Here is a 26054-nt window from a genome sequence, read left to right as displayed (position 1 = left end):
CTGAGCGGGGATCTCATCAATACCTACAAATATCTAAAGGGTGTGTGTCAGGACGATGGGACTGGACTCTTTCCAGTGGTGCCCAATGACAGAACAAGGGGCAATAGGCACAAGTTGGAACACAGATAGTTCCACCTCAATATGAGAAAAAACTTCTTTCCTGTGAGGGTGCCAGAGCAGTGGAACAGGCTGCCCAGAGAGGTTGTGCAGTCTCCTTCCCTGGAGGCATTCAAACCCCGCCTGCACGTGTTCCTGTGGCCCCAGCTGTGGGTGTGCCTGCTCAAGCAGAGGGGTTGGACAAGATGATCTCCAGAGGTCCCTTCCAACCCCTGCCATTCTGTGATTCTGTGACCACACTTGGTACCAGAAGTGAACGAACTATTTTTTTACTTAACTAGTCTTTGGTGTTTAGGTACTAAAAGTTAAAATGGATATGCTGTCAATGGCAGTGGTACTCACATGTTGGAATTTAGAGCGTGAATCCCGTCTCTAACTGTAGTCCAATGTTCTGCAATAACAATCATTTATCATAGGAGAAGTAAAATTTCAGGGACAGACACTTCTTATAAGAACTTCAAGTTAATGAGGAGAATGGATCAAAAATCAGCATTAAAACAGGAATATATTTTTAAAGTTTACTATCGTCCCACTGTTGCCTGATAACAACTTAATGATGGTTCAGCAATAGTATCCCTTGGAACATTGCCTTCTGAAAGAAAAAAAAAATTACCAGATTATTCATCAAAAAAGATACCCTTGTATTTTTCCCTTTCACACACAGCAAGCATTGATTGAAAGAGAAAGATTTTCTGTAGTGCAATATAAAGTATTTATTATCACAATATCTACAGTTTTACAACATTACACGGCAGGTAAGCTATTAAATATTGTAGTGGAACCCACCTATAATTAAAAGGCATTTCTACTTGATTTTAAAGAAAATAAGCCACCATTGATTATGTTCATTTACCTCAGATGAGTCATAGATATTATTGGAAGACAAAATGAAGGGCTTTAAGATTATATGTGAAGAGTTTAGCCTTGGTCTTCAGAGAAGAGTTAGGTACCTGTTCAGCGTGAAAGAAAAAAAAAAATCCACATTTACGCAGTGCACCTGAAACTGCTAAAGAATCATAGAATGGGTTGGAAGGGACCTTCAAAGATCATCTAGTCCAACCTCCCTGCCTCGGGCAGTGACATCTGCTAGATCAGGTTGCTCAAAGTCCTGTCCAACCTGACCTTGAACACTTCCAGTGATGAGGCATGCACAACTTCTCTGGGCAACCTGGTCCAGTGTAACACCACCTTCATCGAAAAAAAAAGTCTTCCTTATGTCCACTCTAAACCTAGCCTCTTTCAGTTTAAAACCACTGCCCCTTGTTCTGTCACTACAGGCCTTGGTATAAAGTGTCCCTCCACCTTTCTTACAGGCCCCCTCTAAGAATTCAAAGGCCGCAATAAGGTGTCCTCGGAGCCTTCTCTTCTCCACGCTGAACAACCCCAACTCCCTCAGCTGCTTTTCATGAGAGGTGTTCCAGCCCTCAGACCATTTTCTTGGCCCTCCTCTGGACCTGCCCTAACAGGTCCATGTCTGTCTTTAACTGGGGACACCAGAACTGGATGCAGTACTCCAGGGGGGGTCTTACGAGAGCCAAGTAGAGGGGGAGAATCACCTCCCTCAACCTGCTGGCCACGCTTCTTTTGATGCAGCCCACGATACGCTTGGCTTTGTGGGCTGCAAGCCCACAGTCCTGCCACATACCCAAATTTTCATCCACCAGTGCCCCCAAGTCCTTCTCCACAGGGCTGCTCTCAATCCCTTCACCGCCCAGCCTGTAGTGATACTGGGGATTGCCCCGACCCAGGTGCAGGACCTTACACTCAGCCTTGTTGAACCTCATGAGATTCACATGGGACCTGAATATGTCTCAGTATGTCTAAAGGCCCTGAATAGTCTGAGTATGTCTAAATACATTCAAGTATCAGAATACTGCAGTTTTCTGTCATTTTTTTGCAATAATTTAAGCAAGGAGTATAAACTGACTGTATTCATTGTTCTCACAGTCTGGGAGCAAATAGTGCTGTGCTCTTGTCTGGTAAGACTGAAAGGCAAATGGATTAGATTCTCTTTCTTGTTGGTCTGTCCAGAGGAAAGCAGTATATTGTTCCATGCAAAATGAATCAAGCATTTCCCTTCAGCTGGGGTAACTGTCAAATGCCTGTTATAGTTTGCTCTCGCTTGCTGTTACTGGCTCAGTAAGGGGACTGATTCGCTGAGCTGTACTTCACCTGGTTAGAACACTTCCATATTCACTGCTCGTGTTGTTGGGAGAATTTTGATATTGGAAGACTCTGCAGTGCAGATTTACGTATGGTTCCATAGGCCTGGGAATAACTGCCCATTGATGCTTTTGGATCACCAGCAGCTCCCATATTCGCAGTAATCTGGAACATCTTTTTACTGGACTTCAGAAGGGGATGAACATCTTTGCTATGAAACTGAGTATTTCTTGGATTCTGTGCAAGAAAGAAAACCAAGATAGTTAGTAATTTGTAATCAGCTTTCTAAAATACAAATAAGGAACACAGATTTTCCTTCAGCTGAGTGGGACAGATCATGAATATTATATGAATAATAAACAAAACAGACTGTTTTGTAAGATCAAGAGTAGGATGGTGAGAATGATGTGAGGGAGAAGGGTGTAAGAATGGGTATATCAAGAATGAGCTAGTGGCACTGGAACAAGATATGACAAACTAATCCTGCACTGGAGCAGAAGTCCAAAGACCTGTTTGGCTAGCATCTTGTTTTCAACAGTAGTGAATGCTTTAAATATATATACAAAAGACAGATCATCATCATCATCATCATTCCCTAGTATATCCTTCTGGCTTCTGCCAATCAAATGGCTTGGTGACTTTCTGAGTTGGAAACTGCATATGGATACTGTTTATCAGCCCCTGTGGGGAAAAGTTAGTAAGAAGTCAAAGGGAGTTTTTGGTGCTGCTGACAATCTGAACAATGCGATAATCTGAAATGGTGTTCAAATCCACACTTGTCTGAAGTGATAAAATTGAAAGTAGAATGGACTCAAAAATTAGCCTGTCCTCCAGAAGAAAAGCAGTGGAAAAAAAGTCATATATCTCAGCACATCTCAAAATACGTCGCATTAAACACTCAAGATGGGAAAAAGAAATAGAGGCAGAGAATTTGCAGAGATATTTTTACTTTTCTTCTTGATTACAGTTAGCGGACATATATGATCCATTACAATTAATCGTTGTGAAAAAAATACTGCTAATGAGGCAGAGGCCTAGATTTACAAAAGGGCTGTGTAACTTCATGTTCTCTGAAGTACCTAATTCCCATACTTAAAATTCAACAGTCATTCACAGAACTCCTGCGTAAACCTATAGGCACCAGAATACTCTTGCTGCTCAAGTCACAGGTGATAGGGTTTTTTGACAGACTGGGGTCAACCTTAAAACTCCAGGAGAAAGTTAGTGTTTATAAACCCAGACTAGCTGAAGAGCAGCATTACATATGCTGGAGCTGTAAGGTTTAAGCCACAGCTGTGCCCTTGGCATTTCCTGGTGATTACTATTGATGGTCTTCCTCTCAACACACTGCTTTATGAACAGAACCATTAGCTCAGGGTCATAAACTTCATTAGTAGACAAAACACCTGAAATGTATGTATTGCAACACTGAAGACTGCAATATGCAAGTTCCTATATGAATCTGCCCCATATTAGATGCAAGTTACGTCTAGTTACTTCCCCTGCTAGCAGAAACTCTTTAGGTAGCACACTCTTCAGCTCTCTAGTAAAGAGAGCATACCCTATGCAAGCCCAACTGCTTTATCAAACTAGGTTACTGGTACCATTTGACTGACACTACATACAAGCAACGAAAATGCAGCGTATATCTTTGTCATAAGTAATTTTAGCTGAAATTGCAGTATATATCTTTGTCACAAGTAATTTTAGCTGATAAAAATTTAGTCATTTAGTTACTCACAGAGCAATATGTCTTGCTTCTTATTTAAATATCTTTACAAAGTTGCAAATTAAGATATTTTGTGTCTATATAAGTAAGTTTGGTCCATGAAAAGTTAAGGGTGGTGGTTTGGTTTTTTTTTTTTTGTAGGACCACTACTCACATTATAAAGGTTCTGTACACTTGTAGGAGGTAGCCGAGCATTTGTGTTTGCCCATGTGATTTGTCTCCCCAGTTTCCTATTGTTGGAGAGTCTGGCCTGTTGAGAAGGTGGTGCAGAACAGTTCCTGATCACAGCACCAGAATTTGCATTACCTGCAGAAGACAAACATGAGAGATAGTAGGAAAATCATGAGGACACAGGGCACACCGACTAGGGCAGGGATAGAACATAAAAACTGAGTCAGTCCCTGCCACCTCGCTTCATCTCACAAACAGAAGAAAAATATTCAGAATAAAATTAGAACAGGGTAGCAAACCAAACCAGTTCAAAAGGGCATAGGAAAAGATAACGGCAGTAGAGGAGCAAAGACAAAACAGAAAGGAACACAGAGTCAAGATTGAGGCAGGAAAGCTTGAAAGAGAATGTCATATGTTCGAAACTCATTCAACAGTATTTTGTTCTTATGTCATTTTCCTCCCACACTTTCACCCTCTCATTTTTGCCATGTAAGTTCTCCTTCTTTCTTTTTCCCCCACTCAATCTCTTTTATTCTTTCTTCCCCATAATAATGTGTCATGGTTGATTACACCCCACTGTAGGATAGTACCTACTTTGAACAGCAGTGTGTGTTATGGGATTGTATATCACATTGATCTTTGATCTCTGACATAAAGTTCTTGCTAAATCTTCACTCCGGCTCGATACTTCTGGCTGGACACTAGTTGTAGTTCCAGCATGCACATGCGAAGTTTTTAGAAGAGGTGGTGTCGGTTCTCTCTGGCCATTGCTGGTAGGTAAAGCCACAGAACTGGAATTTGGAAGAAGTGGCCTGGATTCAGACTGACATAGTTGAATGTCTTCTCTCTGCACTTGCTCCTTTGGATGGCTATTTAATTTCTTTTCAACAATCATCTACAGAAAGGGGAAGCCGATTAGACTTGACACAGCTACACAGCAGAGCAGAGGACCAAAACATAAAAACAAAGAGAAAGATGTGAAACAAATTGCGGTTATTTGTACAGAATAGGTAACTAGAATAACTTTAAAGTTAATTTAGGGTTGGAAAGAAGGTAGAAATAATATTCTCAGTGGAAAGAAAAAATAGGCTCAGGTGTTAAGAAAAAGGATTGGCTGAACAGGCAATTTCAATATATGCTGAGGGAGAACACCACTAAATAAAATGGGCATTAGCCTTGGAAAAGACAAAATCTGTATGCCCAAAAGGCTAACAGTAGGTTGTTTCTTACCATTCCTTTCTAAACCTGTATTGATACTCGGGATTGATATTGATTGATATTGATACCCAGCCTGTATTGATACTGGGAATTGTCCTGACCCAGGTGCAGGACCTTGCACTCAGCCTTGTTGAACCTCATGAGATTCACATGGGCCCAATTCTCGACCTTGTCCAGGTCCCTCTGAATGGCATCCCATCCCTCGGGCATGTTAACTGCACCACTCAGCTTGTCGTCATCTGCAAATTTGCTGAGGGTACACTTGATCCCACTCTCTACAAAGAAAGTGCAGCTTTTTCTTTTCCTTTTGATCTCACTGCAGATACCCATTGGCATCAAAAGTACTATTTTTTTCTTTTCGCTGTGCAGCTAAAGATTTTGCATCACCTTTTTTCTATTTATTTGCTTGATTATTGCACCATTTCCTGATTTTTCAAGTACTACTATTTCCACACATTAATGCATTCAAGATATGGCTCCTTTTGATCTCATTGCATATACCCGTTGGCATCAAAAGTACTATTTTTTCTTTTCGCTGTACAACTAAAGATTTTGCATCACCTTTTTTTCTATTTATTTGCTTGATTATTGCACCATTTCCTGATTTTTCAAGTACTACTATTTCCACACATTAATGCATTCAAGATATGGCTCCTAAAACATCACCGTCCTGTATTACTAGCACGTCAGTTATGCTGATCCCTCACTTGCTCTTCCTCCTCTGTTAATTAATTATTCTGAAATCTGATAGTTCTGTGTATGTAGTGCAGCATGCAATGGCACTTGACCGCGCCAGCAAAAAAACTCAGTCTGTAAGGTTATGTGGTAACAGCTTGTCTGCACACCCACAATGGAGCTCAGCAAGACAATGGAAGGATGGGGAGCCCAAATAATACTCTGCCAAGCTACACCCTGTCCCGTTCACAGAAGCCATCAGCCCAACAAAGGCCCATCTGCACAGGCTGAGAGGAGAACAGGGATGTACTAGGGCAGGTAAGAACCCAAATCAAGGGCTTCTCAACACCTTGCCTGGGCCCCTGCCAGGGCTGTCCCAGAAAAGCCATGGGCCCCATTGTCCAGGCATGAAACTCATCACAATGAGTCATCAGGATTTCTCTGGATCACCTTTTGGACTAAGGGCAGCGGCGGACAGGGTGGTGGGAGGGTGGAGGTTGCTGCCTAGGGGCTGGACACGTTATGGGATGCAGGGGAAAGCCATCTGGGATCAATAGGACTTATTACGGGATGTTTAGGGTGGCAACAAAAAGCAGGAGAAGAGGAGGGTTTAGGTGATTTGGGGAGAAATGAGTGTGGGAAATCGGGGGTAAGAGGTATAAAAACAGCCAGCCTTGTGTAAATAGCTGGCTAAGCAATAAGCTTGTCTGGCCATGCCCTGCACCTGACCAATGCTCTATCTTCTTATTAAATTCCTTTCTGGAAGAGAGACTGTCTATTCTATCTGTGTGTGTGTGTATGCAGGTGCGAGTGCCAACAACTGGAGCCAGATGACACGTCAGAGGGTCATGTGTCCATGGTGCCAGCAACTGAAGAGAGTGCAGGTGTGTGAGTGAGTGAGCATGTGACCGCTAGCAAAGATCGAGTCAGACTAGTCAGCGAACAGATTAAGTCGCCTGAGGGCAAGGGGGTGTGTGGGTCTCTAAGGGCCAGCTCTGGTTGTAAGACCACCTGTGTATCTCTAGGGGAGAGAACACTGCGGACTGGGGGGCGGAGGTTGGCTAAAGGACCTGGAAAGTCCTGGCCAACTATTTGTCTGCGTGGTCTGTACCAGCAACTGGAGTAGGGCTGCAGCCTTGGGGGCTTGTATATCCAAGTGCCAGCAGCTGAGGAGACTGGGATCCAGGGCCCAGCTACTGAGCAGACTGAGTGTCTGTGACCAGCTGCTGCAGGGATCCACCTTGTACATATGTATATATATTCTCACGAGTGGACTTCATCTTGCTCGGCCAGAGAAGGGACCAGGATGAGGCTGTTGGCGCTAAGTTCGTGTGAGTGCTCCGAGTGCCTGTTTGTGATCCACATGGCCAGCCATATATATATGTATATACACAGTCACTTGTCACTGAGAATACTTCTTCAGCCTTGCTACTGGCTGGACCTGAGGACATGGAGTGGCAGCAGCCTCACCTCTCTTGGACTGTTGGATCCAGCATAATGGATTTTCCTCTAACACAGTCTTTCTCAGACATCATGCTTTACAGACTTTTCTTCTCCCAGTGGGAATCTAGATTTAAAGACTTGCCAAAATTTATGACAGTATGACAGATATGAAACGCTGTTAAGTTCCAGCTTAACGCTGGAACTGTTAAGCATGTATGGAAAGCCTAGGGGAGCACAAATAGACAAAAATGACAGAATGAATTAAGTCTGTGCAAGAACGGCAGGTTACTTGGAGGATTCGGATTTTTGGGAAATAGGATAAGAGAAAGTACCTCGTATAATTTATTTCGATATTCTTCCACAGACAGCTGGATATCATCACCTAAAGGAAGAATCACATCATAATCCAGAGAGGGCTCCCTGGCAGGACAGTGAAACCTACAAAGATGATAACACATAATGTAACTCACTAAGACAACACAGATTAATATAATGTTAAAAAGCATTGTTAAATCATCTAGTGAGACCTCTAGTGTAAATAGTGTTAGAAAAAATTAAGATTTAGCTTTTTTTTTTCTATCATACTTATAAATAAAACTTGTGCCAAGAGGACCTATAGGTCTATAACATCTATAACATCTCAGAAGACATCAGGGGAAACTGCACATTGGTATTACTCTTACCTTTTCACATAAGGATGCTGCAGAGCCTCCTCTGCTGTAAGTCGTTTATCAGGGTTAAATACTAGAAGTTTCTTCAGAAGATCCAAGGCAGGCAATGGAGTAGAGGATGGTAAAATCTCCTCAAATGTTACTCGCTGCCTAGAACAGAAAACAACGATATAAACTCCCAGTGACTAATTCACAGTGAAGGCATGAATTCCTATGTTCTGGGAATCACATCAAGGTGACACCTGACTCCAGAGTTCACTCACAAATAGCGTGTCATAATCCTGGAACACTCTAAAGTATAGGCCTGTGAGTATGGTAAAGTCTTTTACCCCTTTGATTAGATTTGAATGCCTCCCTCTTAGTACAAAGCACTTACATGAAGTGCCTTACTTGCAAGTCTAGTCTTTCTCCTGTTTCAGTGTAAAGAGTGAGAGATATCAGACACAGGAATAACAAGTCCTCTGGACGAGTCCTTCTTTTGTGCTTTTGACAATGCACGAAGCCCAAACTCCTAACTTGGCTGGTTCAGTCGAACTGTTAAAGATCCCTTAGACCACAGAAATATATTTCTGTACAATTTGCAATGAGAAGATGAAGTTTGAAAATCTGTTTTGCATTTTGAAATCCTAAAGATAATTACTAACAAAGTGAACATGAGAATATGTAATATATTTGAAAAATCAGTTTTAAAACATGATTCTTACTCATATTTTAAATAATTTTGTTACCCCATGACAACATTCTTTTAGTTTAGAAAAATGATCCATCACTGAACATAGCACTTGGACTTGGCTCAGAAAAAGCATCCTTTCAGTTTTGAAGACTAAGATTTCACTTGCTCTTTTATCTAGTTGGAGCTATCTATCAGAATTTACCCACTCAACTTCCACACTTTTTGGGGAAAAGAAAAAAAGAAGATACCATCCACAGAGCAGAGCTGTGAAATAGAAGTGCATTCCACCCAGGAATGAACGGAGAGTTCCAATTGCTGTCTTTCACTACTCAGAGAAGGGTTGTGGAAATGAAAGAGCTCTTCTAAGAGGTGCTGTGGTGGGTTGACCCCAGCTGGCAGCTAAGCCCCCACTCACTTGCTCACTCCCCCCACCTGCTGCTGCTCTTTGCAGCAACCCTACAACAGAAGGATTAGCTAAGAGGCTGAGCAAGATAGGCGGCTGTTTAATGCTCTCTGTATCCATGGCAGCTACACCAAAAGCCCACTGGTACCCTTTTGGGTGCCTGAAGTAGCCTCTCCAGACGTAGTCCATGCCAAGGATGCACAAAGTCAGTGATCCAAGTCAGTCACGATAGGATGCTTTTGCCACTTATTGCTTGTTAGAGGCACTTCAGCCTCCAACACACATAACTGTTGGGATTATCCTGTTGCTCCAGAAATCCAGGTGGATTCTGTCCCTTTGTACTCTGATGGCATTAGGGTCACTGTGCACTGGTGTCCAGCAGAGCCTTATACTCTTGTGGATCCAATGTACCAGGCTATTGAATCCATACCGTTCAATAAACCCAGCGATGCCTTTCCTCAGCCTGGCTGGAGGCACGGTCTCTCTATTCCTGGTCAGAGCATTCATTATGGACTCCTGTAATTGCAAACTTGGATGAGAAGTAGGATCAGTCCTTCCGCTGTGTCTGGGGAGTTGCTCAACAGCAACTGGACAGTCATCTGTGTGAATGGACACTTTTTGGCAGCTGTTTTTCCTTGCAATTCACAAAAACAAGTTTCAAGGCTTGAGATACGTGCACCGTCCCACTTCCTCATGTCCTCCCCATGGTCATGCAGGTAGAACCACAGGGAGGCATGCACAGTTTCCTTTCCTTTGAGCAGAGAAAGGCTAACTCCATGTGACACTCCTGATAGCTAAGACACCAATCTGTATGGGTGAGGAGGAATTGGAATTTGAATTTTCCTGAACTTTTTAGACAGTTTTCCTACAGCTGAGACATAGGACCATAGGGTTGGGGAGGTAGAGAGATTCTCTTTGTATTGCTAGAGCTGGCCAGCCAATCTGTCCACAGTTTGTGCCTCAATGTCTGTCCAATTATTGTCAGGGTGCTGACATACAATGTTGATGTGGTCTGTACAAACTTTTGACCATGTGCACTGGACTTGATCTGGACCTGTGGAGCCCTGGTTATGGCCCAGGTTGCTGTAGATCACCTCCACCACCAATGCCCTAATGCTGGGTGTCTCCCTCAGTGGTGACCTACTTGCCTCAGTAGTTTACAAGATCTTCCTTGAGGGGATATCTTGCCTTCATGCTCAACAGAAGTCACCTCCAGAAGCTGCAGATTGTTGCCCCTCTTCTGATCCCTTCATCAGTTCCCTGGTCCTTAGTGAGAGATCCCAGTTGCTGGGCTTTCTTACCATCTAATTCCTGACTCAGCACTGGGCCCAGTATCCTAGCATCAGAGCAACCAGGTGATAATTTGCTCATCTAGATGGCAGATGTAATCTTTATGCATATCTTGTGGCTTGTTCAGGGATAGGGACTCACTCGTTTCTGCCTTTGTTCATGATTTCTGTCTCTTCCCCCTCCTGTTCTCATGGCTGCTCTGCTGCAGAAGAGGCTGCCTCATCTGATTCTTCCTCCCGCTCTCTCTTAGAAGCTTCTTCCTCCCTTATTAACCCAGTTGACTTCCTCTTCCATTGTTTAGGAGCAAATGTTATCATCAAGGCTTGGGTCTGTGACTTAGTCACAGTGTCCATTTGTATGTCCTCAGATCCAGAAACCCTTTCACCCTGCTGAGGTAGGTGTAAGGCCAGGCCCCAGGACAGTATCAGAAGTTGTGTCTCTGGCATAGACAAGGCGTCCTTTCTTCAAGTGTTTTGTCACTTCCAACAGGATGCCATGCTTGTTTTGGTTGTGAAGTCCCACACCGCCGGATGTGAAAATTGCTCTAGGTACCTGCCCAAATTCTCTTATGCAACTCGTGACTAACTCAGGGCACATCCCTTTGTGGCATTCACGAATAGTCAGTTATCCTTAGGAAAAGCCAGAATCGGATTTTTGGTATATACCAATATGAGCGTTCTAGTTACCCATGGATGTTCAAGAAACTGAAGAGCTGTTGTAACAAGGCAGAAAAAAAAAATCTACTCCAGGAGAGAGGAAAGGGGAGGCGCCATTCTTCATTTCCTCTACATTTCCTGGCTCTTGGATGAGAAGAGGAGAAATTGTTAATTGCCTCCATGAGATGGTTCCCAAAGTACTGAGACAGAACCAATGCAGGGCCTAAATACCAGATTGTGCTCAAGGCCAGTGCTTTTATCCTGTCTCCCAGGCAAAACACAAAAAAGTGCTAAACAGCACAGCAAACTTCAAAAGCTGAAAGTAGCCATTAAGCCCTCAGATTTAATGTACAGCAAGAGAAGCAGCATGCCATGGAGCAGGTAAAGGAAAAATAAACCAGTGTCAAGAACAAATACATCAATATTATGACCAGCAACAGCTAAACAGGTGTAACTACTATGAATCCCTGTCTAGTACAATCCAATCAAATCTATTGTGATGTCAAACCCCTCTGGCCCCATGTTGGGCACCAAAAAGGCCTCTGGTGGGTTGACCCCAGCTGACAGCTAAGACCCCATCTAGTCACTCACTCTCTCCCCCTCAGTGAGTTGGGCAAAGAATTGGAAAGGCAAAAGCAAGAAAACCTTGTGTGTCAAGATAAAGACAGGTCAGTGGAGGGTGGGAAAAAAGGGAAAAATAGAAGGAAAAAAACCACAAACCCAAGTTGAGCAAAAGCAATCGCTTACCACCATCAGACTGATACTCAGCCAGTGTCCAAGCAACAGCTACTTTAGAGAAATTCCTCCCCACCAGTTTCATCGCTGAGTGTATGTATTGTATGGAATCTCATGTCATTGCGAGGCCACCCTCCATAATCTTCGAGAAGTCATGGAGAACAGGGGATGTCCCAGAGGACTGGAGGAAGGCAAATGTTACCCCTATCTACAAGAAGGGCTCAGGAGAGGAGCCAGGTAATTATAGGCCCATTGGTCTTACTTCAGTACCTGGGAAAGTCATGGAACAAATCCTCCTGGGGGCTATCACAAGTCAAATGAAGCACGTGATTGAGAAAAGCCAACGTGGCTTCACTAAGGGCAGATTGTGCTTGACAAACCTGGTGGCCTTCTACGACAAAGTGACCTACTTGGTTGATGTGGGGCGGGCGGTGGACATTGTCTACCTGGACTTCTCCAAGGCCTCTGATACAGTTCCCCACAGCCTCCTCCTGGAGAAATTAATGCGTTATGGCCTAGACAAGTGGTCTGTGCAGTGGGTGGCAAATTGTCTGAGAGGCCGCACCCAAAGGGTGGTGGTAAATAGCTCTTTTTCAAACTGGCAACCTGTCACAAATGGGGTCCCCCACGGATCGATATTGGGCCCAATGTTATTCAACATCTTCATAAGTGATCTGGATAACGGGACCAAGTATAGCCTGATGAAGTTGGCGGATGACACCAAACTGAGTGGGGAAGTAGACGCTCCGGAAGGGAGAGCTGCTTTGCAGGGAGATCTGGATAGGCTGGAAGAGTGGGCCAGCAAGAACCTTATGAAGTTCAACAAGGACAAGTGTAAGGTCATGCACCTGGGAAAACATAATCCAGGAGTGCAGCACAGACTGGGATCCACCTGGCTGGAGAGCAGCTCTGTGGAAAGGGACCTGGGGGTCCTGGTGGGCAGGAAGCTCAACATGACTGAAGAGTGTGCTGCTGCGGCCAAGAAGGCCAACAGGGTGCTGGGTTGCATCAAAAAGGGTATCGCCAGCAGAGAGAAAGAAGTCATTATCCCAATCTACTCAGTGCTTCTCAGGCCACACCTGGAGTCCTGTGTACAGTTCTGGTCCCTGCTATACAGAAAAGATGTGGCCAGGCTGGAAGGGGTCCAGAGAAGGGCCACCAGGATGATCAAAGGACTGGGAAGCTGCCATACGAGGATAGGCTGGGAGAACTGGGTTTGTTCAGCCTTGAGAAAAGGAGGCTCAGAGGGGATCTCATCACCACGTACCAGTACTTAAGGGGCAGCTACAAAGAAGATGGAGACTCCCTTTTTACACAGAGTCCCATGGAGTGGGCAAGGGGGAACAGACACAAGTTGCTCTCGGGGAGATTCCGATTGGACACGAGAGGGAAATTTTTCCCAGTGAGGACAGTCACCACTGGAATAATCTCCCCAGGGAAGGGGTTGACTCGGCCACATTGGAGACTTTCAAGCATTGTCTGGACAGAGTGCTGGGCCATCTTGTCTAGACTATGCTCTTCCTAGAAAGGTTGCACTAGATGATCCCCGAGGTCCCTTCCAACCGGGGATTCTGGGATTCACAAGCTGCATCAAGGGAAATTCCTATGTGATACTGTGGCCATCCACTTCCCCCTGACAAGGTCAAACACACTTGCTGTACTGACAGCTGAACCAGCAGGGGCAAAAGGCTCTCAGTTCCTCAGCTACCTGGCATAGATTGATACAGGAATCCTGGCATCCCTGAATGAAAGGGCATAATGCTCCAACTGAAGAAGTCAGCAAAGCCAGCGTATGCTATTCATGTGAACAGCAAGGAACCTACTAGAGTTTATGGTTTGAGCCACCCTAACCTAAACCTATAAAAACATATCAGTAAGCATTTGGGGAACTCATACCACCCATAGCTGGGCTATGCATATTGCAGACTCCCTGATGAGAAAGGATGCCCACTAATATCATGACAGATATGAACAGAGAATAGTTAGAGACTTGTGAGTAATTTGCTATGGCCGTAAGACAGTGCAAGAGCATCAAGTGTACTAATGTTTACTAATTAGGTATGTAATAAATGCAGAATGTGGTAGTCTGTGTACATAACTGGAGGATCCAAAAGGACCATGGCAGATATAAGGAAAAAAAGAATTGTAAAAAAAAAAAAAAAATCACAATGACGACAATTGTTAAGCAATTTGAACTAGGCTGTCAGCCTGAATAGATTCAGGCTTTCCACATGTGAACCAATGACATCAGATACCCAAATGACTCAGGATAGGAAAATATTCTTATTTTGAGAAAGTGAACATGACAATAGCTTGGAATGTAGGCCCAACCTAATTTTGTTTTGTTATTTTCAGATTATCCTGTTGGACTTCTCATCTTTTTTTGTTTGTTTGTTTTAACCTTTACACTCCTTCCCTAGGGGTAGGTGAATCTGCAGAGAGCAGAAATAATTTCCACTGGTGAACACTGAAGGTTGAATTTCAGGGGAACTTTTTGTCAACATCATACAGCCAATCGTTGACTTCTGAGACGCATCAAACATACAAGGCTTACCGGGAACTCATGCAGTTAATAACTGAGGCCCTGAAATCTGATCGCATAGCCAAAATATCTGCAATAATGAAAAGATAATGTTAATGCCAAGATTAGGATTACCAGAGCTACTCAGTTTATGAAGGAAAGCAAATATTTGACATTAACATCGGAAATTATCGTAATACAACTCAATGGGAGACCTTATGGAAGGAGGATGGAATATTTACTTACAAATTTTCTAAGTTGATTTTCTCAATTCCTATCCATTCTATCACAGATTTCATAAACTTGCACTCTTATACCGACATACGCAGAAGCACCAAGATATCTGAGGCTAAATGATCTGGCCAGGATCACTTGTGTGGGACAGAGAACAAGGGATACCATGTCTTGCTTTCCTAATCACATCATCTGCTGGGGTTCTTTCTCACTGGTGACAATGAGCTGTTTTCCGAATGTATCTGTCGTACTCTCAAAAAGTCAACAGTTGCTATAGAACGGGATTTTTTTCCTTCAGATTCTTGCTTCTTTGGTCCCCATAAACCCTAGGCAAAGCTGCTGCTCATAGGTTGGTTTTCCTTGTTTGTCATAACATTTTGAACAAGTAACTGTTTTCACTTGTTTGGCTAAAAGAAAAAGAAATTGTGTCTGTGATACGCTGCAACCTTGCAGCCATTGTCTTGTGGTAAGGATACAGGACCTTCTGCTAATGAGTCATTTGTCCTGTGGTCTTGTCTTAGAGTGCAGACCTTCTGGTTATGACATTATCAACATATTCCTCAATTGTATTTCTGAGAACGGAATAGCATTTTTTTGTTATTAGCGCTGGCTATTCTTCTAGCTCCTGTTTTGGTGTTTTCACACACACATTTCCATTCAAATTTCATTCACAGCAACCAAATCTCTAACAAAAACTAGAAATAACTAAGTTTGAATGGAATTCTCCAAAACACAGCTTTCTCATAAGGGGAGGAGGAGGGGCAGGCGCTGATCTCTTCTTTCTGGTGACCAATGATAGGGCCTGAGGGAAATGCAGGAAGATGTGCCGGGGAGGTTTAGGCTGGATACTAGGAAACAGTTCTTCACCCAGAGGGTGGTGGAGCACTGGAACAGGCTCCCTGGGGAGGTAGTCATGGTGCCAAGCCTGACAATATTCAAGAAGCATTTGGACAACACCCTCAGACATATTGTGTGAATTTTGGAGTTGTCCTGTGCTGGGACAGGAGTTGGACTTGATGATCCTTCAGAGTCCCTTCCAACTCAGGCCATTCTATGATTCTATGAAAACCGTGATATCCTTAGACTGAACATAGTTATTTTTCTAAAAACTATTTGCTAGCCCAGTTAGAACATATCAACATGTTGCAAAAGTTTAAAAAGGCCATGGGCTGTTAGACTGGAAGTCATAGAAGACAATCAAAATACTACTACTACTAATAACAACAACAACAACAACACCACTACTACTAAAATAATAATAGACCTTTTGGGATTTAACATATGTGTACTCCAGCTTTCACTTCTGTGTTTAGACTTCCAGACCAAAAAGTCCAATTTACCTTTACTATGGAAGTCCCACTGAAGTATGATATTTTGTTTTAAAATGTTATCCTCTTATAAATCGCAAAAATGTTTCAAAGGCCTGGTTCTTATTTCTCATCTAATCAAGTATGGGCTTATTTTCCTCTAACGCTAACATTTCACAATTAAGTCTTTAATTTCCTTGGAAAGATCTTAGAATGACTGACAAGAGATACCTTCTTCCCTGATCCAGCTGGGCTGCTTTCTTTCATTCTTTTAATCTCTCCTCTAAATACTTTTCCCTGTAGAAGAGTCCTACCTTCTGGGGATGGGGCAGGAATGACCCTCAAGATCTGCTCTATTTGATTTATTGTTGATGTTCCAGGAAAAAGAGGTTTCCCAAGTAGCAGCTCTCCCAGAATACAGCCAATGCTCCACATGTCTACACCTTTAGTGTAACTACAAATAAGAATAGAACAGAATTAGGACTAAATCAAGCAAATATTTTTCTGTACATGGATTCACATCATCTACATTAGCTTATTTTGCTAGAAAACTAAATGATGACTCCTTGAATACAACTGGTCACAGGTTTTAACTATAAAGCAAATAACATTTGGGAATTGTGAAACTGGCAAGCATAAGACAGAAAGGAGATTTATCCTACTGAAAGTCTATTCTAGGAAATCAAAAAAAGAAATATATTACAGGTAAATGCCAGGACAAGGTAATATGTACTTTTCTTATGACGAACAGTGAAGATACAAGTTGCTGTTTGGAAACAACTGACTCTTCAGGGCATAACGTATCTAGAAAGTAGTTACAAGTACTGAAGCAAAGTAAATGCCAAACAATGCGTAAATGACAGTTTGCAAAACATCCACATTTCAGATCGGGGATACTGACCCAACCTACATTTATTTTCTTTTCTGATCATCAAGATTTTCTATATCTAAGTCAAAAAAAGGACTAAGCTGGACTAACAGGCAGCTGATTTATCATTTGATTACAGAATATTTTACGAAGGCCTATCAAAAAACTCTCGTTGAATTTGGAAAAGAGTACTAAAGTACTCAACCAAATTTTGTAAATATGCAGATTTAAGTGAAGAAACAGTAAGTTTGGTGGGAGAAAGGATGACAAACAGATGAGCTGATAATGTATGTAAATGGACAATCTAAGAAGCCAGGAAGGAAATGTACATATAATGAGATATTTTTATGTTGCAGAACTGAAGTTTAAATGCATATTGAGAAAATAGACTGCTGACATGACATTGCATCTGGTGACATCTTAAATTAAAAGTTTTAAGACTTTTAGACAATAGATCTTCCCACCAGTGAAGAAATTATAGGAACCTATTATTGTCTATAGGAATGCTCATATTAAGCAGTTACCTCTGAGAGGAAAGTAAGATCTCGGGGGCTCGGTACCAGCGTGTTGCCACATATTCTGTTAGAGCAGGGTTGCCTTGATCCTCATTTGGCTGACATAAAGAACGGGCCAGCCCAAAATCACAAATTTTAACAAAGCAGTCTGCATCCAGCAAGATATTTGAAGGCTGAATTGAACAAAGGAAAATTAATATGCTTTTTACTCTCTGAACAGCAGAAGATTATTATCAAGGTTCTTTTACCACTCTCATTCTTTTCATACTTTTCCATTTAGTGTTTAACAGAAAACTTGAGTGAAAGATAAAGACTATGACTGAAATATACCTTCTGATCTCTGTGAATAACATTTCCTGAGTGGATGAATTTGGTTGCCTTCAGGAGCTGGTAGAGAATATAACACTTGTGGATATCTTTCAGCACATTCCCCTTCTTAATCACAGCATGTAAATCTGTCTCTGTAATATATTTACATCAGTAAAGGATTACCAAGCTGTGAATATAAGTTCCTCAAAGTGAGGCCTGAATAGACCATTGTCCAAACTGTAATCTTTCAAGTGCATTCTCAACAGAACTTAACATTGTAATTACTAATAGTACTGCAATCTCTCTGTATTATCTGTTTGACTTGCAGCTTATGCTACAGTAACTTTCTATTATTACACATTTTTGCTCTAATAAAATTGCACAGTCTCTTCCATATGCAACTCTTCTGTCTCTACAAGCGTTCTAATTTGTTGCTCACTGCCATCTGTCCTTCATCTCAACCAGTCAGTTCTCATATAATTATTACTCCGTTTAAAGTTTCACTGCTATTCCCATCTAATCGCAACCGATATATATTAAAAAACCCTGTACTGCTCCTACTTATATGTCTACTTACATGAATATTCATGTAAATCATCAACACACTACTATGGAAGTAGGGAACAAAGACAACTCGTAAGAGAGGCTGTATCTAAATGGCTGATGAAATGCTAAGTCTTACCCATGGATTCAAAGATGAGGTAGATGTCCTTGTTGTTCTGAGCTTGGATAACATCAAGCAGCCTGATGATATTTGGATGTTCTCCAAATTCCTGCAGAGGGAAGAGACCCAAGTGTCACAAACAAGTGTCTTGCTTCTGAATCATAAAAAAGGACAACCTGTTTCATTTTGCATTATTGTCTAGAACAAACAGTAACATACTATTTCCTTCATTATGTTTCTACTGAGAATAAATTAAAAAAAGGATTTAAGCTTGCTCCAGAGTATGAAACCAGCTAGTTAATCTAAAAAACAAACAAACAAACAAACAAACAAACGTTTTCTGAGACATTAGTCTAAGAATATACCCTCTATACCATTTGTGAAAAAAATCCAGTCAACTTTATGCACCTCATATTTCCTATTGAAGGCAAAGAATTACTGTGGTAGTGAGAACAAAGTTGCCATCAATTTTCATAATTAAAAAACCCAACCAACCAAAAAGTGTCTATTTGAGGGTAGACTGAAACACTCTACAGGCTGCATCGATTGAACTGACTCTAATGGGAGACCAGACAGTCAGATAACTCGTCGTATGCTAAATCGAGATTTCTTACACCGGAGGTGAATTCCATCCTCAGATTTGCAGACTGACAATACTGTCAAGATAATTTTCTTCCTCCTCAGTCTTAACAACTTTTATTTCCTATAGCTAACACTTTTGCACAGCTAGAGACACTGTGAACACTTCATATGCCAACATTTTCATGAACAACCCCGAGTATAAAATTATAAATAACTGCTCCCTAAAAGCTATGCTTGTATCTAAAAGACATGAATGAGTTTTTTGTTATTTGAACCAGTAATATAGATTCCTCATCTATCTCCAACATAACTTCAGTTATAAACAGTTTCAAAAATAACAATAGTAAGCTATCTATAGCGCAGTCTTACAACAGCATCATCTTCCTAGACTCTGAGGCCAAGACAAAAATCAGTTATAATGTACAACATCTAGAAAAATCCACAAACCAACACACTCACCTGCAGCAATCCGTGAAAATACACTTACAAAGCAGTAATATAGAGCCAGGCCATCAAACACCCTTTCATTTATTCTGAGGATAATATTCAGAATATCCAGCCAAATAATCTAATGAAAGTTTTCACCCAAAAGGGATATTTTTTCTGGAGATGCAGATCAGTCTTGACAGTGTTACTTGAGTACTGTTTAAGAACTTAATTCACACTGAAGGAAAACCCCATTGTCTCACACTGTCTTGCCCTGGAACTGATAACGGAAAGTTGTGAAAAAGTTTCACTCTATACTAAAAAACATCCTACCTTGAAAAAAAAGTCTTGTCAGAGTCAGTCCTACTTATCTTTGCTTAAAGAACAATGCTCTCGCTAAAGTAATTACCAAAACCGACGTTCTGAAATGTGGCCCAAAATGCACAAAACAGATCTACAACTATACTGAAAAATAAACATAAAACTTGTAAGCAGTGTAATGACCAGCTTACTATATATCACCCTGAAAAAAATTGTCAAAACGCCCAGATTCTACATCAACGCTTCTCAATTACAATAAGCTTCAACCAGTCCATCAAATGCCTATATGATAAACATACAGATTAAACTAAGCAATCATTATGCACAGGAAGGAATTTGCACAGACAAGCAAATTAACACAAACATCCAGTTACCAATGAAAGGATATTTCTTACATCTTTCACCTTCTGATCTCTCAATCCTGAACCTCAAGAAATTATTACACCAAATTATTCTATTCTAAAATAGTAGAATAAAGTCTGTTGAGCACCAAAAGTCATGAAAGTAAAGGCTTAACGGCACATTAACCTCCCTCCCCGCAAATGACTCATTCTTTCCTTCAGGAGAAATATCCTTCCTTTTCTTCTCCCAACTCCTCCTCCACCCATCTACTCCAGCAGTGCTATACTTTCAGAGATGATCTAACTCACAGGTAATTAACTTCTAAGGAATTGTTCCCATGTTTTTAGCTCTTAAGTTTGCAGCTTCTATTTCAGGCTTAAAGAATGATTAGGAGACTTAAACTTGACAGTATTAGGAAATACCTCCTTCTGTGAGCCCTGTCTTGCTTGTGTCCTTAGAAAATCATAGTTATAACAACATTATCACTATTCAAAAACATTGATGTTTCTACATGGTACGTATGTGGAGGAATGGACAGATAATTTTAATGCCACTGCCAATGATAAGGTAATTAGGCATAGTATGTGACCAATTATATCAAAACAAGAGCAGCCTTAGGTAATTCCATACAGAATTTTCCTTTTAGTTTTGCTTTGACTGTTTCAAATGGTCAAGTTGCCTCACACATGATGGAGGAAAAAATTTTGGCATGTAAATCTCCTACGCACCCCAGTCCCACCTCTGAATCATGGCATTTAAAATTTAAGAAAAACACTTGCTGTCTGCAAAGAAGTAACAAGTGACAGAAAGTGCAAGTCAATATGGTGATCCTAGAGTAGACATACTGCTGAAAGTGGTGAAAGAACAGGGCACGCTTCAAAGAAAAAATAAGACCAACTCTCCATGTCATTCAGGTGTTTTTGCCCAGCCACGAAAAGACTGTTTGCCAAGATGCTGCAGAAAAGAAATTAATGGAGTTGTCAACACTGATCATTGCATTTTGAAAAAGAATGGGAAGAAAATATGTGAACAACATTAGAGGTAATTAATAATCAGAGAGGAGGGGGGGAAAATGGACATTACCTGTAGGAACATGATCTCTCGAAATGTTCTCTAGAAATAAACAAAAAAAGTTTGTTATCAACTCAACAGAATGACAGAACAGAGTAGGGACTTCCAATGAGAGGGTTAAATCCATTTTAATATGCAAAGCAGAGGAAACTTTTATATGGTAGACAGGCTAGTAAAAACCCAGTTGCTCACTAGAGAGTTACAAGTATGCTCTCTCTGCTTGGGCACTCCAGCATAACAACATAAGGCAGAATCAAACTGTGCATGCTTATGAAGACACTTTTTCCTCAGGGACATCAAACAGTATTTTGTAGATGCCATGATAGACAAAGCTTGACATTTGTTGCTCCTTTTTAGTCTAAAATAGCTGTAGACTGCATTATTACATGCATAATTGTCAAACAAAAAAAATCTTTCAGAGACATAAATCCTGAAAATATCTATGAACTCCCACCACATCTTTCAGGACATGTTAGAACAATTATTTCTCACCTGAGCATCTGTTCTGTTCCTGAAAGCATCAAAAATCTTTTTAACAGCAACTATTTCTCCTGTCCTGCGATTGATTGCTTTCCATACAATGCCATAAGCCTAGGGAGAAAAAAAGACAGAAGAACAGTGCGCTATGACATCATAAGCACAGTTCAGACCTTCACTGTAGACATAGAATGTACTCAACAGAGGGACTGAAAGAAGAGGCAACCATCAGCTACCTCGAAGAAAGAGAGATTAGGCCAATGAGCAATACTTGGTTGAGTCAAGGACTAAGAACATATAGAGTCGGACCGAAGGTCCACAAGGTCAAGCATCCTGGCCTGCAAAGTAGCCAAGAGCAGATGTGCGTGCTCATTAAGTTCAGCAAGGTCCAGTGCAAGGTCCTGCACCTGGGTCGGGGCAATCCCCAGTATCACTACAGGCTGGGCGATGAAGGGATTGAGAGCAGCCCTTTGGAGAAGGACTTGGGGGCACTGGTGGATGAAAATTTGGGTATGCGGCAGGACTGTGGGCTTGCAGCCCACAAAGCCAAGCGTATCATGGGCTGCATCAAAAGAAGCGTGGCCAGCAGGTTGAGGGAGGTGATTCTCCCCCTCTACTTGGCTCTCGTAAGACCCCCCCTGGAGTACTGCATCCAGTTCTGGGGTCCCCAGTTAAAGACAGACATGGACCTGTTAGGGCAGGTCCAGAGGAGGGCCAAGAAAATGGTCTGAGGGCTGGAACACCTCTCATGAAAAGCAGCTGAGGGAGTTGGGGTTGTTCAGCGTGGAGAAGAGAAGGCTCCGAGGACACCTTATTGCGGCCTTTGAATTCTTAGAGGGGGCCTGTAAGAAAGGTGGAGGGACACTATACCAAGGCCTGTAGTGACAGTATCATAGAATCATAGCATCATTTAGGTTGGAAAAGCCCTTTAAGATCACTGAGTCCAACCATTAATATAACACGTTAATGTCCCTAAGCGCCACATCTACACATCTTTTAAATACCTCCAGGGATGGTGACTCAACCACTTCCCTGGGCAGCCCGTTCCATTGCTTGATAACCCTTTCGGTGACAAAATCATTCCTAATACCCAGCCTAAACCTCCCCTGGTGTAACCTGAGGCCATTTCCTCTCATCCCATCACTTGTTACTTGGGAAAAAAGAAGAGGCATTCCCATTGCCAGCAGTGTAGTATTATAGCACTCATCTTAGATGTTTATACTCCAACTGTTTGTACTTCCTGATGCACGGCAAGGAAACTGAACCCATCTCCAGGACCACACTTACTCTGTGAAGTCTGCCTCAATGTCGCTATCTGAGTATTTAAGCATGAAAATCACTCGATATCATGTATTGCAGCTGGTTTACTTTATACAAAGTTAATGATGAAATAAATAAAGAATAAAGAAATGACCCAGGTGTAAGGCATCTCCTAGAGTGTGGAAAGTTAAGATTCAAATCTATGACCTAAAAATATGAAAATGGGATCTGAACCACAAGAGAGACTGAGTAATCACCATCTGCAAAAAACACAGAGTCATCCAGAATAGGCAAAACTTGGGTAGAAGCTTCTGTTCCCTTAGTAGACAATACAGCTTTAACAAAAAAACCAAACCAAACAAAAAAAAAAATCCCTGTTTGAATTCCCTCACTGTACAGGAACAGCGTACCTCCCTTGCTGCTGCACTTCTCTGCTCTATTTTTTGGGAAGTCCTCACCTGTTTCAGGGACTCCAACAGCCTCTTAAGGTGCTCAGGTAAGTATATCAGCTGTGTATATACACAATACATACAGAACTTTCTGCATACAAGAGGTGGAAAACACAGGTATTTAGGAGACTGGAACCACCTGAGTTATGAGCTCAACTAGTAGTTTTGATAATGTCAGCGATACCTACATGATGGACCTGAAGCCACTAATATCCTTTAAAGACCTGAATGTATGCAGTTATGTTTGTGAAACAGTCTCCAAATAGAACTCACAAATAATTCAAAAGGGCAAGAAGGAGGACCCAGGAAACTATAGGCCAGACAGCCCCACCTCTGTCCCTGGAAAGGTGATGGACCAGTTCATTCTGGAGGTCACCTCCAGGCATGTACAGGAAAAGAAGGTTATCAGCAGCGGTCAACATGGATTCACCAAAGGAAGATCATGCTTGACCAACCTTATAGCCTTCTATGATGGTGTGACTGTCTGGGTCGACGAAGGGACAGCAGTGGATGTTTTCTATCTTGACTTCAGCAAGGCACTCGACACTGTCTCCCATAACATCCTCATAGGTAGGCTTAGGAAGCGTGGGTTAGATAAGCGGACAGTGAGGTAGATTGAGAACTGGCTGAACGGCAGAGCTCAGAGGGTCATGATCAACGGGGCAGTCTGGTTAGAGGCCTGTAACTAGTGGTGTTCCCCAGGGGTCTGTACTGAGTCCGGTCTTGTCCAATATATTCATCAATGACCTGGACCAAGGGACAGAGTGTAACCTCAGCAAGTTTGCTGGTGATACCAAGCTGGGAGGAGTGGCTGATACACCAGAAGGCTGTGCTGCCATCCAACGAGACTTGGACAGGCTGGAGATCTGGGCCCAGGGGAACCTCAAGAAATTCAACAAAAGCAAGTGAAAGGTCCTGCACCTGGGGAGGAACAAGCCCATGGACCAGAACAGGCTGGGGGCTGACCTGCTGGAAAGCGGCTCTGTTGAGAAGGACCCGGCAGTGCTGGTGGGCAGCGAGGTGACCCTGAGCCAGCCACCGTGCCCTTGGGGCCAAGAAGGCCAACAGTGTCCTGGGATGCATTAAAAGGAGCGTGGCCAGCAGATCGAGAGGTTATCCTCCCCCTCTGCTCAGCCCTAGTGAGACCACACTTGGAGTACCGTGTCCAGTTTTGAGCACCTCAGTTTAAGGAAGACAGGGAACTGCTCCAGCAAGTCCAGTGGAGAGCTGCCAGGGTGATCAGGAGACTGGAGCATCTCCCTTGTGAGGAAAGGCTGAGAGACCTGGGTTTGTTCAGCCTGGAGAAGAGAAGACTGAGCGGGGATTTCATCAATACCTACAAATATCTAAAGGGTGTGTGTCAGGACGATGGGACTGGACTCTTTCCAGTGGTGCCCAATGACAGAACAAGGGGCAATGGGCACAAGTTGGAACACAGGTAGTTCCACCTCAATATGAGGAAAAACTTCTTTCCTGTGAGGGTGCCAGAGCAGGGGCACAGGCTGCCCAGAGAGGCTGTGGAGTCCCTTCCCTGGAGACATTCACACCCCACCTGGACGCGGTTCTGTGCCCCGTGCTCTAGGTCTGCCTGCTCAAGCAGGGGGGTTGGACAAGATGATCTCCAGAGGTCCCTTCCAACCCCTACCATTCTGTGATTCTGTGAATTTGATATTTCAAATGAAAGAATAATGTTATTCTGTTCAAAGAACGTAGCATGGTAAAAGATGTAATATGTTACATTCAGTCAAAGGGAAAAAGCTCAGAATTAGAAACAAGACGGCAGCAAACCTCAAGTCAGAAGCAAACCTAGAATGAAATTTAGCCATAAGAAAAATCAGCATGAATTCAAAAGGAGAAAACCAAAATATCATATTAGAGGATAATAAAGAAAATGAGCCTCTTTCAAGTGCCCCCTTGTAATTGCGCATGTAATACTTAACTACTACTAGAATCAACACAACTAAACAATGGCAAAAAGCTGCCAGAATAGAAAAGCAGGTAATCAGGAAGGGTTTAGAGACTGCCTGAGGACAAAAGCCTTTAGAAATGAACGTTGGCGCACATATAAAAAAACCGTAATTTTATGGGGGAAAAATTACCTGATGCAGCATAATACTTGAAGTAATGGGGTTACAGTAAATGTGAAAGAATTTGGCAGGCACAAACAGAATATACTTTGAGACTCAGAGTCGTTTTACTATAAACCAGGTGTACATGCAAGGTTGGTGCTCTGTATGGCAGTTCTCCAGTAAATTACAGGGAAAAAACCCGATGGGGAACATAAAGGCATTTTCAGTTTCACATGCTACAACACAACACTTACCCTCCTCTGAAATTTGGTTCTGAAGCAACTGTAAGAAGTCACTGAATGGTATCAGGTCACGGCTTATGATTATTTTCTCCTCTACTAAGCATAACAAATAATTTCAAAGTCTGCTTTTTCCTCAACTATATAAACTCTCGGACCTCCAGCTCTAGACGCAGCTCAGGTCACGGCCTGCGGCAGGGACTGGGAAACCGCAGGAGAAGGGGCCGCCGGGACGGCGCGCAGCACAGCGCTGGACCCCGCCGCCCGCCTCCCCGAGCTCCCGAGGACCCCAGGGCACTCACCCCCTTGCCCAGGCGCCTCTTGATCTCGTACTTGTGGGAGACGAGCGCCTCCACCTCCGGCACGCTCATGGCGGGCCGGCTGAGGCGCCGGGCGCGCGGACAGGCACGCCGCCGCACGGCACGCTAGGCCGGGTACGGCGCTCTCCGCGTTGAT

At 42.6% G+C, this 26054-nt stretch overlaps 1 protein-coding gene across 1 annotated transcript; it reads right to left on the bottom strand.

Annotated features, from left to right (window-relative positions):
* Positions 1-35: 35 nt before the first annotated feature.
* MAPK15 (mitogen-activated protein kinase 15) lies at positions 36-26054 on the bottom strand. The gene is made up of 13 exons (XM_064441845.1): positions 25901-26054; positions 21597-21695; positions 21117-21146; positions 18381-18471; positions 17720-17850; positions 17399-17562; positions 16321-16460; positions 14499-14556; positions 8200-8337; positions 7849-7954; positions 4775-5075; positions 4164-4315; positions 36-2517 (listed from the first exon to the last, which is right to left on the bottom strand). Exons 1-13 carry the CDS (start codon positions 25967-25969, stop codon positions 2311-2313), a joined length of 1686 nt encoding a protein of 561 aa, XP_064297915.1. The 5' UTR covers positions 25970-26054; the 3' UTR covers positions 36-2310.

This window comes from Phalacrocorax carbo, chromosome 2, assembly GCF_963921805.1.
Source record: "Phalacrocorax carbo chromosome 2, bPhaCar2.1, whole genome shotgun sequence".
In the NCBI taxonomy this organism is placed as follows: Eukaryota; Metazoa; Chordata; class Aves; order Suliformes; family Phalacrocoracidae; genus Phalacrocorax; species Phalacrocorax carbo.
This window is presented reverse-complemented; position numbering and strand designations above follow the sequence as displayed.

Coding starts and splice junctions, on each gene's coding strand:
- MAPK15 (XM_064441845.1), bottom strand. CDS start 25,969: ATGAGCGTGCCGGAGGTGGAGGCGCTCGTCTCCCACAAGTACGAGATC. Junction 14,557..16,320: donor TCCTGCCCCATCCCCAGAAG/GTAGGACTCTTC, acceptor TCATTATTGCAG/ATATTTTGGCTATGCGATCA. Junction 5,076..7,848: donor ATCGAAATAAATTATACGAG/GTACTTTCTCTT, acceptor CCCTTTCTGTAG/ATGATTGTTGAAAAGAAATT.